The following is a 16,198-nucleotide window of genomic DNA, read 5'->3' on the forward strand; positions in this document are numbered from 1 at the left end:
CTTGTGACCCTGAGTGAAGAACCAACCTGACCTACCATCCAGATAAGTGAAGCCAAATGGCAGGGTGCTTTCAGGTGACCCACCAGCTGGGAGATGGGGGACACCGGGAAAAGGAGTACCCCAGACAGAGAGAGTACTAAACCCTCAGGAAAGAGGATGGGAAGGGACACCAACAACAGCTAGCCTCAGAGGGTCCTAGATAGTTACACATGAAGAAGGGATTTGCCTGGAAGAACTGAGTAAAAGAGGCCACTGGCCCAGGGTACCTGCAGATAGTGGAGCTGAAGCCCAGTGCAGACCCAGAAGTTTTTTTTTGTGTTATTACACAGAAATCCTGAGGTAGGGAAGTATAGCAGGGGAAAAGCCTGATCCCCTGCATACCTGAGTTCTGATTAATCCAGCCCAAGAGTCAACACCTGAGACCCAGGAGTATCTGAATGTGGATCCTGGGACTGGCAAGCAGAGATTCCATCTCCACAGGACCCACTGATCCTGGATAGAAGGAAAACTACTGCAAGTAGGGTGGAGACATTTGAGGAGGAGTGACCTGCCTAGAGGGCATGGCTATGACCTCTCACAAAACCCACAGCCAACCGGGCCAGAGAGGATCCACGAACTGGCGATTTGCACTCAATACCAAAAGAAAGAGATGACTTGTCACTTGAGAGAAAAGGGGCAGGGAGTGGGGGTGGTGGAGAAGACCGACCTCACCTGTACGATCATCACCCAAGATACCATCTCAACTCCCGAGAACTAAACATCAAAGACGTGGCAGGTGAGAGGGAGGAAGAATGAGGTAGAGGTCCCTGAGATTCCAATGGGACAAAGAGCAGCAGGTAAGCCCATTCACTCATACCAGGGACATATCAGAACATGATAATAATACAATGTGACATGAACTAGAGTGGCTATTTCTTTTAAAAACTAATGAATCCAACAAAATTCATGATGAAAGCCATTCCTCCTATTTTTTTCTCCAGTACTGTATAAGTTTGTATCACTTAGATTATTCCATGTATTCATTTGTTATCCGTAGGCACTACGCTCAAATATATTTACAACCCTCTATGTAAAAATGACAAAGATACTGAAAAAATATATTCAGACTATTGATGGTACTAAAGTCCTACCATTTGTCCTCTGCAATATGTTCCATTACCTTCAAAGAAAACAGAAAATCATGGAGAAGTAAGACTGGAAGGGACCTCCAGAGATCATCTAGTCTCTCCCCCCTGCCTGAGGCAGGATCATTCCTATCCAAACTAGCTTATACAATCCATAATCTAAACTCTACATAAGACTACCATCAACTCTGACACAACATGGACCTAACACCCTATCCTGCCACAAGTAAAGCAGGGGAAACATGGCAACCAATGTCCCACTTTTATGCAATGTCAGTATATGCTCAAGAGATCCTGGGTAGCAAGCCACTTCCCCTGCTACAGAGGAAGGCAAAAACCCCTTGAAGTCAGTACCAATCTGACCATGGGATAAAATTCCTTCCTGACCCCAATTATGGCAATTGGTTTGACCCACAGCCCTTCCCCCCATCTCTTCCCCCACAGACATACCTGCTGGGGGGGGGTGCCCCCAAATAACTTTTCTCCCTTTGCCTCAATCTGCCCCCCAACCCTTCCCTAGGTGGAGGGAAGGTGTGGGACTGATCTTTGGGATTGCGGACGGGGGGCGCAGGGCATAGATGTTGGGTTGCTTTTTAATTCAAAAAGTGATCTCCCACCCAAAAAGGTGGGAGACCACTGACCTAGATCATTCCTGACCAGTGGTTGTTCAACCTCTTCTTGAACACTTTCCAGTGATGGAGAGCCTTAGGCAGTCTATTTCATTGCCTCACTATGCTAATATTGAAGAAATGTTTCCAGATATCCAATATAAACTTATTTTGCTGCAGCAACAAGGCATCAGTCTGTGTCCTTCTCTGCATCAAGAGAGAAAAAGTGCATTCCCTCTAACTTTATGGCAGCCCTTCAAGTATTTGAAGACTTCTGTCATGTCCCATCTTAAGCATTTTTTCTGCAAGCTGAGCATGCCTCCTTCAGTCTTTCCTCATATTACTTGCTTTCCGAGCCCTTTATTATCTTTGTTACCTGCCTCTGGACACTAACTTCTCCACGTCCTTATTAAAATATGAAGCCCAGCACTGCATATAGTACTTCCAGATGAGGCCTAACCAATGTTGAGTAAAGAGGCACTGTCACCTCCTGGGTCTTGCATCTATTGCTTCTATTGATTCAGCCCAAAGTGCATTTGCTTTTTGTGTGGCTGCATCACACTGCAGACTCATACCGAGTCTGTGGTCTAAGACCCCCATGTCCTTTTCCATAGTGCTGCCATCCAGCCAGGTGTCCCCCATTTTGTATTTGTGTTTTTGATTATTCTTCCCGAGGTGTAATAAATGTTACATTTGTCCACATCGAACGTCATTCTTTTAGCTCTAGCCCAACTTTCCAATCTGTCGCAATCCTTCTGAATTGCAATTATATCCTCCACTGTGTTCACAATCTTTCCAAGTTTTGTGTTATCAGCAAACTTGCTCAAGAAACTTTCTAGGCCAGCATCCAAAACATTAATAAACATGTTGAACAGTGCCAGGCCCTGGACAGACACCTCTGGGGCTCCACTCAAAACCTCCTACCATTCTGACATAGACCTGTTAATAATTATCCTTTGCTTGTGGCTATTGAGCCAGTTACCTATCCACCATGTAGTAGTTTTATCTAGCCCACACTTCTCCAATTTATTTATGAGAAGGTTGTGTGGTACCTTCTCAGACTCCTTGCTGAAGTCTACACTATATCTGCAGCATTTCTTTCATCCACCGAAGTAGTTACTTTGTCAAAGGAGATCTAGTTTGTTTGACACAATTTGTTTGTCAGAAATCCATGCTGGCTGCTTATGATCAGCTTTACCTCTTCCAGATGCTTGCAAGTAGCCTTCCTTAGGATATGCTTCAGTAACTTCCCAGGTATTGAAGTGAGGTTAACCAGTCTGTAGTTCCCCCAGCTCTTCCTTTTTGCCTTTTTTAGAGAGGTGCACTATGTTGGCCTTCTGGTACCTCTTGTCCTCTGGTACCAATGACCCATCTCTCTGAAGATCACTGCAGAGGGCTCTGAAATCTCTGCCAGTTCCTTCAACACCCTGGGATGAAGTTCATCCGGCCCTGCTGACTTGAATTCACTCAGACCCAACAAAAGCTCTCTGATCAACTCTTTTGTTATCTCCTTCCTCAGCTTGCCCCCTTCCTTTTCCAGATAATCCTTATTAGGTACACCTGGCTGCAGCTTAATCATTCTGTGATGACTGAGGCAATAATAACTGTTGAGTAGATTTGCCTTCTTTGCATCTTTGTTAGGAGTTCCCCCTGGCTTGTTAACGGAGGACCCATAGCTTCCTTGGTCCTTCTTCTCTAGCTTTGCTACATTAAAAATGTATTTCAGAGTAGCTTCTAAAATATGGTAACTATATTCAAATTGAGTTATCATTACTGGAATACACTTATAAACAATACTATACTAAGAATCTTCAAGTTACTCATTATAACTGTTACAAAATACACTTTGCAACTTGAAATGTCTTTTTTTTTAAGATTACAATTGTATTAGATGCACTAGCTCTTTCTTGCTAGTTTAAATGTCTTTTTACATGAAAAAAATATTAAATATGCTGCTGTTTTAGCATTTTCACTTAAGTGATGACAATAGCATTTACAGTGGTTATCTCTTAAGATATTATTTCTTAATATACTGTGGATTTTGGAGGATTTTTGAAGATATATTTGTCTCAAAACATGGTTCTGTCAATAATTTTTAAGTGATTTGTATAGAAATAGCTAAAGAGAAATTACCAATTCTAAAGTTCAGAACAGGCCACTTTAAGAAGTAAATTTTAGAATTAGTGGGCATGTCTACATGTGCACTTTAATACTCAGTAGCTTATTTTACTGCGCATTAGTGTCACAGCAAAAACCATGCTAATACACTAATGAACTGTAAAATTAGGCTACTGTGCATTAAGCATTGCTAAAAAAGCATGCACTTTCGCTACTGTGCATTAGGGCAGCCTAATGTGCACGTAGTTAGTACATCACATTAGAGGTACTGAATTTACTGGGTGGTAGCAAAAGCACATTAATGAACATGTAGACACACCCACTGAGTCTCAAAATTGTAGCAGAAGATTTAAGAAACATTTTCAAAATGATTGTTACAAATTGTGTAAGTCATCATAAAATTAAGCTACATAGATACTGAGTTTACTAGTAAACTCTTATTATAAAAAGTTTTTAAAAATATAACTTTTCAGGTTATTGACTGACAAAGCAGAAATTGAAGATATTTGTTTTTCCACAAAATGGGCAATTATAGTGCAAGGTCAAGGCAGATCTACTGCAGACTTTTTCTGCAATGGCTAGGTTGGGGATATGAAAAGGTGTGATCCCTTATTACCAAAGCTGTGCTAGTAAGTGTCTTCAGTGTAGACACAGTTACACTAGCAAAATTATGCTCTTGCAGGTACAGTTTATTTTGCATGGGGAGGTTGGAATAAAATATCCCTGCAGTTTTGCCAGTGTAAATGGCACCCAGGCTAGTTCTGCTTCACTGGTATGGTATACTAATGTACTTAATGCACATTTCTAGCAACTTCAGGGAAAGCAAAAACCTCTTTTTAACACCATTTCCCCTTTGGGCATTTTCCATACAGTGAAGTCAGGTGATCGTTTCTATAACAGCGACAGCCACTTAGAAGCAATGTGGCACCAGGGCACCAACATATTGCTGCTTAACAGGTGTCACCACTTAGTCACACCAATGTGGTGCTTCTAACATAGATGTGGCAACAATGTCCAAATAATGTCAAACATGCACAAGGAAAAGGATCACTAATAGAAGACATCAGTTGCCATGACAATTAATGTCAAAACCATGTGAAGACATAGGGAGCCATCCTCTTCATGTGAAGAGAAGCATGTGAAGAAATCATTCCATGATCACAGCCTAATTTAGTATTCTAGTTTTTCAACACTGATTAAATGATTGTTGGAGGGTGAAGTTTAAAAGAACTCAAAAGTCTGAGTCTGTGAAATTTCTAACATAGTGCAAAATCCCATCTGTATTTTAAATTAAGACACAAGTGTATTATGAAAATATTTAATCTGGTGCTACAAATCAAATATGAATAATTAATATTTGGTGAAATCCTGCAGAAAGAAAAATAAAAATATTACAATACAGTGTTTATTTTACTTAAAAGATTAGCAATATTTATGACATACCTCTGGCATGGAACTAACTTCATGTACCTGTCCAATGAGCTTACAGTAGGACTGAAAAAGCAACAGTAGCTGGAAGTGGAGTTTGTATAATCTTTGACACAGTTCCAATTGCTATGGAAAGATTTATAGAACAAAAAATCATTAATACAGAACAGTAGATTCTAGGACATTTTTGTGTAATTAAAATATTTGGACCTATACATATTACTTTTTCTCTGGTAAGAAAAAGCTTTGGGCACTATTTTACTAAAATATAATCTACTGTAAATGCAAAAAACACCCAAGATACTATCTCCTCTGTAATTGCCTCTTCCAAAATAATAATACCAATCTCTTGCATAGTACTTTTCATCAGTAGATATCAAAGTGCTTTTCAAAAGTCAGTTTAAATATTTTTATTTTACTGTGGGAGAAATATTAAACATCTAGAAATGCAGAAGTGGCCTGAGACTTCTTCTGAGAAGCCAGTTCAAGATAGGGACAACAAAAGAGTGTTCCAGGGTCAAGTGCTTCTGTTTGCATCTATGAGTAGGCTTCTACCCAAATTGAGGGGGCAGGCAGGTGATTTTGCAGGCCGATCACATCACTGGCTCCAATTTTATGTTCTTTTCACAGCAGAGTGCCCCCCCTCACTGATTGGCCAAGAGGCCCTAGCAGCCTCACCCCTCACTGCTGATTGAGAGGACTGCCTTTTGTGCAGCCCCCACATTTCACCACTGATAGGGAAAGAGGCTTGTCCTTCATACAGCCCCATACCCCTCACTACTGGGGAGCCAGTATTTATTTTGAGTAAGTTTGTTTTTGTGGTGATTCCGCACAAAACTGCAGACACTGCTGTTTTAGCAGTGTTCATGGAAACCACTTTTTTGAGGTATCTGTGAAAAGAGCAGAATCATTATTTGAATAGGTCCCTATTTATGAGTAGAAAGGAACCAAACATAAAAGAAAAGAAAACCAATACAGCCAAGTGGACACAGTCTTAGCTCTGCAACATAACCCTTCTCTTCCTTCACACCTTTATGAAACCGTTCAACATGTGCCTGAGGCAGAGGCTCCAAGTTCCAGGGGCATGATGACTTCTGGACTCTGTGGTAATCAATCCCCCAGATACTGGGTGCATCTATACAAGATGCTTTACTACGAAGTAGTGTAGTTTACTGCACAGCAAGCATGTGCGTCTATACGTGTACATGCTTACTGTGCAGTAAACCTCACTAATCACGAGTAAATTTGCTATCTGCAAATGCAAGTAGCAAATTTACTTGTGATTACTAACTGTGCAGCAGTGCTCGTGTAGACGCCTAACTGGGAGCAAATCTGCTTCTGGTCAGTTGGCCACCAGGGAGATTGCTCCCGGCCCCTGGGAGCTGCCTGCTGCTGGGGCAGGATCCATCACCAGAACATGGGCGGGGACATGTCTCCCTGCCCTGGCAGCAGGGAGCTCCAAGCCTCCCCACTCTGAGATTGTGATTGGGGAGTGGGGGCTTGGAAATCCTTATCTCCCACCCCTGCTTTGCCATCATGATTGGGGAATGGAGGGCTGGGAGATCTGTATCTCCCAGCTCAGGCCCTGTGACTGGGGAGCTGGTGCTGAGAGCTCCCTGTTGGTGAGGACTGGGAAGCCTGTTCCCCACCCAGTTCTGCGATCAAGAGCTGAGCAGGGAACAAGCTCTTCAGCCCCTGCCTTGCAATCATGGAGTGGGGACTGGGAACTGTCTCAGTCAGAGGCAGGTCCCAGTCCCACACCCCAATTGGGTGATCAAGGTGCTGGGCTTCCAAAGAGCTGCAGGGGTGGGGCAGGTCCCAGCTCCCTGCCCTGATCTGCTGGTCGGGCAGCTAGCAGTGAGCCCCTGGCTGGGTGGGGATTTGGTGAGGATTCTACTTCCACTTCCCTACGTGTGTAATAGCCTGCCCAGGTGCGTTTACTTTCAAGTAAACTGCTCTCCTATCAAATGCATGTGTAGACACAAGTCATGAAACATTAACTTAATTTTTCTGGCACAACATTCAGCTCCTCTCCTTAAAGTTGTGGGCTACAGGTAACACAAAACCATTGTGAAGGCCAGAGAAGCTGGGCCTCTGCATCTTGTCTATGTATCTCTAAAGAGTGTTTTTTTTAAATATGAATACTTTGTTCAGTGGTAACTAGGGCAGGATGAATGAGGCAATTTCCCTGGGGCCCACCACCAGATCTAGCAAAAGCAGTAGCACAAGGATGAAGCTGGGCACCCAGGGGAAAGGCAGCAATGGCTTCTGGGTGCTGTGCAACGTAAATTGCAACTGCATGGCTTCCCACTCTCCCTACCCACTTCTGGTCCATTTCCAGGTCTGCCGCAGAGTGCATGGGGGACCCTTCCCCCGCCCCTGGCTCAGTGACAGGTGCCTCCTGGGTCTCAGGGGAGGGGGGCACCCAGGGTCCCCCTGCAGTTGATCATGAAGCTGGGGGGTACAGGGTTCCCCTACGTGCTCAGTGGCAGACCTGGAAGTGGCTAGAAATACTTCTGGTCCATTTCTGGGTTTCGACAAGCACACGGGGGGGGGGGGGGGGGGGAAGGGAGAGTGGGGGGGCCCTCCCCGCACTCCTGTGGGATGCTCCATCTGCCCCATCATCACAGCATTCATGAGCCACATCTGGTACCTTGAGGTATGTAGAAAAAACATTTAAAGCTGTGTCTATGGCTGAAGTGTTGATTCTCTGAATCTGCATCTAATCTTCAGATTCAGCCGAATCGAATTGGGACAGTGATCCGAATCAACGAATTGAATCACTGTCCCCCAATTTGGGCTGGATCTGAATCAAATATGGACCATTTTGCACACCCCTACTGTTTTCATCTTAATCTATTAAAATGCTATGTTGCAGCAATTCTTTATTATGCCATGGAGCACTTGACATAATTCACTCTGAGGGCCACTCAGTATAGGCACTTGAGACTAGCACAAAATCTTTCTTCCCTGTCTCACCTGCAGGTTCAGTGCAATGCCTCTGTAAATTCTAACTGGTGATTAGTTAGAAACAAAGTTCTGATTTAATCACAACTTTCTAGTTCTCTCTAGTAAAGCTCATTGTTTCAAATTTATTCATCCCATTCCAAAGGTGCCACAAGCAGTGCAGATTATCTAAACAGTCATAGAAGGCTATGGTCTGCATATAGTTAATAAAATACATTTCTGGAATTAGCTTAACAATTCACTTAGGATTTCCATTTTAGTTTAATTTTGACACTTCCTCCACTTGTGTCCTGACATGGCTGTGAGATGCACTAAGTGATCCTTCTACTTCTATGGAAGACTTAGAGCAGTACTTCATGTCAAGAAGAAAAAAGAAGGTGCTATTAATGACCCTGATTTTTCAAAACACTTACTGTATGCCTTGCTAAGTAGGTACTTAAATGATTTGTTGAATTGTTATCACTGTGATTATCAGTGAACATTATATTAAAATAAATTAGGCATTTAGTTTTCTAAAATGTTCAATGTTAGCAGTTTTTGTTTTTTAATATGCCAAAGCACAAAATTAATTTTGTGTTGCCAACTCTCCTGATTTCTTCACAAGTCCCTCAGTCTTGTTTGAGACAGGAGCCAATGAGAAATTCCAGCCCTCTGGCAATTTTAGACTTGCCTCCAAATGGCTACCTTCCCCCTCCCCTCTCCTTCTCTGCCTTCTAGGGAAGAGTAGCCAACCAGGGCTGCTTCAGGAGTCAGGCACAGCTGTGCCACCTCCCCTCAGGATCAGGATCTCCCAGCGCCAGCCCCAGACCATGGAGCTGGCACTGGGAGATAAGGATCTCCCAGCCCCCCCCCCCCCCCCCCCCGGCTCCTTGATTGCAGAGCAGGGGGCTGGGAGATAATGATCTCCCAGTCCCTGTTCCCTGATCATGAACTTGGAGTTGGTGGGGGGCTTGGACAGGGGAACCCACCCTGGCAGCAGGCAGCTCCTAGGGGCATTCGGAGAGTCAGGCATAGATACAGCTTTAAAAGTTTTTTCTACGTACCTTGAGGTACCAGTGCAACTCATGATCACTGCGATGCTGTGTCCACTTCTGGGTCTGCTGCTGAGCCAGCTGGGGAGCCCCCCGTGCTTCTGTAGGGAGGCACTGAGGTCCTGGAGGGGAGTTGGGAGTCCAGGAAGAGTGGTCATTCCTTAAGGAGATGATCCTCCAAGCCCAAAGGGTGACAATCCCAATGTGGATCAAAGTGGGTAAGAGTGCTCAAAAGCCCCCATGGCTCACCAAAAGCATCCAGGAACGTCTCAAAGCTAAAAAGCAGGCGTACATCCAGTGGAGGGAAGGGGCCATCACCAAGGAGGATTATACCTCCATTGCTTAAGACTGTAGGGCGGCTGTTAGGAAGGCAAAGGCGGAGATGGAACTGGACTAGCAACCCAGATCAAGGATAACAAGAAGTCCTTTTTTTAAATACATAGGGGGTAAAAAGAAGGTACCAGCTAACGTAGGGCCTCTGCAGGATACGCTAGGAAATCTGGTGGTTGCACCAGACGACAAAGCTAACCTCTTTAACAATTTCTTTGCCTCCATCTTTTTGAGCAGGGACCAGGGCATCCTCCCCACTGGGATCCCCGATGGACCCAGGGGAGGTGCTGCTAGGCCCAGGGTCAGTGAGGACCTAGTCATGGAACTTTTGGTGGGACTAGACATGTACAAATCAGCAGGTCCTGACAATCTCCATCCCAGAGTGCTGACGGAATTAGCAGAGGTCATTGCGAGACCCCTGGCACAGCTTTACGAGCACTCATGGTGCTCTGGCGAGGCTTAGGGGGAACCAACATGGGTTCATTCGAGGCAGGTCCTGTCAGACCAACCTCGTGGCTTTTTACGACCGGGTCACAAAATCCTTGGACACAGGTGTCGCGGTGGATGTAGTCTTTCTGGACTTTAGGAAGGCCTTCCTTCGACACTGTCTCTCACCCCTTCTCATTAAAAAATTAGACGACTGTGGCGTCGATGCCTACACAGTCAGATGGGTTGCAAATTGGCTGGAGGGCCGCACCCAGAGAGTGGTGGTGGATAGATCTTTTTCGACCTGGAGAGATGTGGGCAGTAGGGTCCCCCAGGGCTCAGTCCTTGGGCCTCCGCTGTTCAACATCTTCATCAGCGACTTGGATGAGGGGTTGAAAAGCACCTTGTTCAAATTCGCGAATGACATTAAGATGTGGGGAGAAGTGGGCACGCTGGAGGAGAGAGACAGGCTGCAACTAGATCTAGACAGGTTACAGGGATGGGCGGATGAGAATAGGATGGGCTTCAATACTGAGAAGTGCAAGGTACTGCACCTAGGGAGGAAGAACCAGCAGCATACCTACAGGCTGGGGAACTCCCTTCTAGTCAGCACAGAGGCAGAAAAGGATCTTGGAGTCATTATTGATTCCAAAATGAACATGGGCCGCCAATATGGGGACACAGGAAGGCCAACTGCACCTTGACATGCATCCACAGACGCATCACGAGCAGGTCCAAGGAGGTGACCCTCCCCCTCTATGCGACACTGGTCAGGCCGCAGTTGGAGTACTGTGTCCAGTTCTGGGCGCTGCACTTCAGGAGGGATGTGGACAGCATCGAGAGGGTCCAGAGGAGAGCCACTCGCATGATTGGGGGGCAGCAAGGCAGGCCCTATGAACGGAGGCTATGGGACCTGGACCTGTTCAGCCTCCACAAGAGAAGGCTGAGAGGGGATCTGGTGGCTGTCTACAAACTGGCCAAGGGGGACCAGCAGGCTATGGGAGAGTCCCTATTCCCCCAAGCACTACCGGGAGTAACAAGGAATTACGGCCATTAGTTGATGGAGAGTAGGTTCAGGTTAGACATCAGGAGGCACTACTTCACAGTCAAGGCAGCTAGGATCTGGAACCAATTTCCAAAGGAAGTGGTGCTTGCCCCTACCCTGGGAGTCTTTGAAAGGAGGCTAGACAGCCACCTAGCTAGGGTCATTTGACCCCAGCATCCTTTCCTGCCCATGGCAGGGGGTCAGACTTGATGATTTGCTCAGGTCCCTTCTGACCCTACCAACTATGAAACTATGAAACACTCCACGCGCCCCAGCATCGCAGTGTTCACGAGCCACCTGCTACCTAGAGGTATGTAGAAACAACATTTAAAGCTGTGTCTATGTCTGAATCGCTGATTCTTTGAATCAGCATTGAATCTTCAGATTCAGCCAAATCGAATCGGGGACAGTGATCCAAATCAACGAATTGAATCACTGTCCCTCATTCAGGCTGAATCCAAATCCGAATTGAATAGGGCCCGCTTTGCACACCCCTACATACACTGCTACACTTCGCACACCCACAGCAGAAGGTGGTTAGCCTGTCTTCCTCCTCTCTGGGATTCAGCAAGATCATGCCTTTCAGTGATTAAACCTAGATAGGAGTTTCAGATTATGAATCTCACAGGCACAGGAATGCCTATCTTGGGGCTGTGTGGAATAGCATAAATGTCTACACCGCAGCGTAGATATATACCCAGCTCTGTTTCCTTTTCCTGACCTGCGAGCTATAGGTTGATCTTCTCTGTCCCATTTTTTCCTCCTCAGCAAAGCAGAGAACAGGACCCTGATACAGCTGGCCCTTATTTCAGACCTGTGATGGCTAGAAAATGGCATTTAGAGATTTGCTTTTGGGAAGTGGCTTATAGGTAAAATAGATATTGCATTAGAACAATGGTCCAGGGCAATGGCAAGGGTTAATTGATTCCAAAAAAACCCCTATTTTGTGACAAAGTTTCCTCAAAGCCCGCTGCATCATACAGGCAAGCAGCACATAGGCTGGGAAATTAAAGACATGTACCACACTGGTCCATAACATGAGATAAAGTGGTACCAGGTCACAGTGCCCAATTGCAGAGACTTGGGATTTCCAGCTTTGGTAGATGGACCAAATTAGGAGGCCCAGAAAAAGCCCAAATTAGGATGTGTGCATGTGATGGGTTTGTGAAACAAAGGAATATACTGGCAGGACAAAACGTGGACAGTATGACGACCACAGGAAGGCCAATCAGCGATGCCCAGAGATGAAAAGTCATCACTGAAGGAAAAGGAATACAAACGGAGGGATTTCAGAGCAGCAAAGGGTCCTTGAGAGGGGAACCTGAGGACATCATGGACAGAGGGTATACCACCAGCCCGTTTCACCCACCCCACTGGAGAGAGTGGGCCTTAGCCTCCAACCCCCAGGCTGCTGACATCTGACATTCAAGAGAGAACCTCAGAGTGAAGCTCGCATACTGGCCAGACGTACCTTGACTCTGAAGCTCTAGGACTGGTAGATATAGAATTGTTTGCATTATTCTTATCTGCTATCAGTGTGTATCAATAAAATTCACCTATTATTGAATGGAGCGGTCGTGGTTGGTCTGAGGGTTTGGGTCCGCTCGGTACAAGGTATCTGGGTCATAAATTCAGTGCCAGCAGCCTGGAGTGTGACTGAAGAAAGCAGAGCTGAGGCTGTGGGACAAAACTAATATGTAGGCAGAACTGCTGACAGAGTTGATCTGGGAATAGGTGCAGAATTAATCTGTGGTCAAAGGACCCTGAAGCACTGGATGAAATTTTTCTTAAATTTAGGAGTGGGTAAAACTAATTGTCCGATACAAACGCACACGGAATGGTCAGGGAGCTCTTCAAAAATCAAAAGATAGGCCAAAAAACCATAAAACACTTAAAAAACATTTTTACATGATGTTTTATGGTCTAACTCAAGGGTGGCCAACCTGTGGCTTGCATGCTACAAGTGGCATAGGCAGCCTTCATATATTGCATGTGGCTGATTGGAAAGGTAGCAGAGAAAACAGTAGCAAATAGGACAGGGAGCACAGGGCAGGGAGCAGAAAGAAGAACAACATATTGGGCAGGGTATGCAGATTAGAGTGGCACTTGGGGAGATTGTGGAGCTTACTTTGTGGCATGCCTGCCAAAAAGGTTGGCCTCCACTAGTTCAACATATGACTTTTGAAGCTCTGGGGTTGGCGATATTGTATATACTTATCCTTCAATTTCTCCCCTGCTGGTTACTAGATTAAATTAAGATAACAGTAAAAAATTAAATTTAACTAAATTTAATTTTAAGTTATTCTGCAGTTGGTTGTCTTATCAAGCAGCTAACTTTGTTTTACTCCTGAGTAGCTGTTAGACTAAGACGATGGTAAAATGGTTCAAATTAACAAAATGTAAATATTTTAAAGCCTAGTTTAAAATTATATTTATATACTTATGTTAACAACACTGGGTTTAAAATAATCACTATTTCAGAACTCCAGTATTGGTTTTAAAGTCAGTTTGAGTCTTGATTATTTAACAAGATTGATTCATTTTCAGAATGGTATACTTGGATGAGTTTAGACAGGTTTGATTCTGCCTTGAGCATGGCATTGGGCTAGATGACCTGAGGAACCTTCCAGCCCTGTTTTTCTATGAATACATGCAAATGCCAGAATTTTGTAGTTGCACCTTTACATTTCTCTTTGAAGAGAAAAGTGACATAAAATGCAACTTAGTCACTTATTTTAGTAAGACACATTGAATCAAATTTGCTAAGGAAAAATAATTGAAAAGAAAAGGAAAAACATGCTAAGATAAAACAGTAACAGTAAAAACAGGGTGTATTAGTTCATCTATAGATGGACAAAGTATGAAAGAACTTCAACTTACTGCTAGAGATTCCATTTGCTATACAGCAAGCATGGCACAGGGAAAAAAGGAAAGGAAAGAAAGTATAGTGTCAGTTTAATGCATGCAATAGGAAGCACAGCCCTTCTTTAATAGCACAAACTGTCAGCACTATTAGCATTGCTTGCCTCAACCTGCTAATCGGTTGAAAATAGTTCACCCACACAACATGCACAGCATTCTCATGAAAACCAAGCTTTAATCCTAATGGCAAATTATAATGTAATTGTCCTAAATTAGCTCTTTAGATTTGTTAGTTCTAATTTCTCCCATGGCATGTTTCCAAAAATAAGGAAGTTACACCCAAGTTTTTATTGCTTCAGGATTCTTAAAATCAAGAATTTGTCTAAGTCTGGTCTTTTATATATGAGCTTATATGAAAGAAATACTAGGAACAGTACTTTTAATTTTCAACAGAACTGAAGCAAATAGTTGTGTTATATGGAAGTTAAAGATAAAACTTATTTCTATTGGAAGTCCTATGGCCTATAGCGTAATAATTTGGCATTTTAAAAATGAAAAATCTGTTTGAAATCACATGACTGTTAGAATCTATTACAGGTTTTAAGTCATGACTATTACAATCTTTTTGAAAAAAAAATTGAACTTTAAAGGAAGTCCAAGATTCATCTGAATTACTGGCAACTTTGTAGGTTCAGACTGATTCATGCTCCTTTTTACCCTTGCCTCTCACTGACTCTCAGGTGTGATGGAGCCATTAAAATGTTAATGCATGTCCTGCTCCAGTGTTAATTTAAGTGTAACATTCAATTGCATTGGCATTTAAATGACAACAGGATTAGCTTTTCAGCAATAAACTTTCCCAACCTGAAAAAGGAGACGTTATCTCCCTTTGTTTTCCAAAAAGCTAACATTTTAACTAGTATATCTGTCTAAAGTTTTTAAGGCAGCTTTCACCATTAGATCATAAAACCATCATGTGGCTGGTTTAGCAAACATAATCCACGCTGACATCTTATACTTAGCTACAATGTGATGTCAGCACACATGTGCACAACATAAATGCATGTTTCCAATTGTTATTAAAATGTTTTATATTACCATTTCAACAAAGGAGACAAATGCATCAATGTTAAGTAAATAGTGCCATGAGACTATTTTGATATTGCCAAAGCTAAGGAATTCAACCTTGTCCTCAGCTTTTGCTTTCAAGAATGTATGGATGAAATGTTATTCTGGTCTACCATGGAATAAGTCAATGACTAAATGACAGACTAAGCTCTAAATTAAGTTTGCTTTTTTGGAATGTTTAACTTTAAACCTTTGACATTACTGCAACATTTTTTCTATTTCTAGCATTTCTAGAGAAAACATTTTCTGTAAAATTCCATGCAGTTTACATAATCAAGCCTTGTATAATAAAGATAAGATCAAATAGGAAGAAATAAGACAGGTTACTATATCAGTATATTCAGAACCACATGACTGAATTTGTCAAAGCTTATTTGTATGTAACTTACTCCTCTCCAAATTTTGATGTACCTCTAGTTTTTTACATTTTTAAACAAAACTGATAGAATAAATGTGTACAAATTTACCATGGAATTTACTTCATAAAAAGTGGGGAAAGCAGCAAAAAAGTGAACTCCAAGGTCTACTATTCCAGAAAAGCTGCCTTCTCTCCACTGCTTCCAAAAAGGTGTGCAAAAAAGAAAAAAAAAAAAAAAAGAAAGAAAAGAGGGAGTTGCATCATGTGAAAAACTGAAAGAAAATATACTAATTTTAAATAAATATTCTCCAAACTCCCTGATTAATGAGATGGCTAATTTGATCCTATAATTTGATAACAATTTCAGTTCTTCATCTTGAAACTGAGAGGAGAAAATATTACCTGTGATTTCATTTAACTGTCCTTGCCCTTTAGCTGGTTCAAGTGGAATGATCACACTTATACGGCCCTCTCAGGGCTTGTCTGTATCAAAGCCGTTGCCAGTACTTGCTGAGCATGTCCTACCCCTCGAAGTCCGTTGATTCACTCCAGAGCCAGATGTTTGCTAGTCAGGCTGTTCTGGGATCATCCCTAGCACCTGCTTTCAAGTTGGTTTTATGGACATAGGAGAGTTACACTGTTGGAACGTGAGCCTTCAGCATTAAATGGATGTTCTTCAGGTATAGTGCAAACTGCTCAATCTATAGCGGCACACTGGATACCTTCCTGTTCCTTCTCTGCAGGGGCTTGCTACCTAGTTATAGCCAGGTAGC

The 16,198-nt window shown here is 43.3% G+C and overlaps 1 protein-coding gene across 8 annotated transcripts in view; it reads right to left on the reverse strand.

The window, feature by feature from the left end:
• Positions 1-16,198, reverse strand: part of FRY (FRY microtubule binding protein) — a 468,020-nt gene that overhangs the window by 3,563 nt on the left and 448,259 nt on the right. For 4 of the 8 annotated variants that reach the window (XM_059717956.1, XM_019498271.2, XM_059717914.1 and 1 more), the window contains 2 exons: positions 13,958-13,975; positions 5,294-5,404 (listed from right to left, as the gene is read on the reverse strand). In XM_059717956.1, coding sequence (XP_059573939.1) covers positions 5,294-5,404; positions 13,958-13,975 — 129 coding nt within the window. Of the gene's footprint in view, positions 1-5,293; positions 5,405-9,412; positions 9,636-11,798; positions 11,901-13,957; positions 13,976-16,198 lie in introns of those variants that run through there. The other 4 variants (XM_019498273.2, XM_006263565.4, XM_059718005.1 and 1 more) reach the window with 3 other exon arrangements.

Source organism: Alligator mississippiensis, chromosome 1 (genome assembly GCF_030867095.1).
Source record: "Alligator mississippiensis isolate rAllMis1 chromosome 1, rAllMis1, whole genome shotgun sequence".
Lineage (NCBI taxonomy): Eukaryota > Metazoa > Chordata > Crocodylia > Alligatoridae > Alligator > Alligator mississippiensis.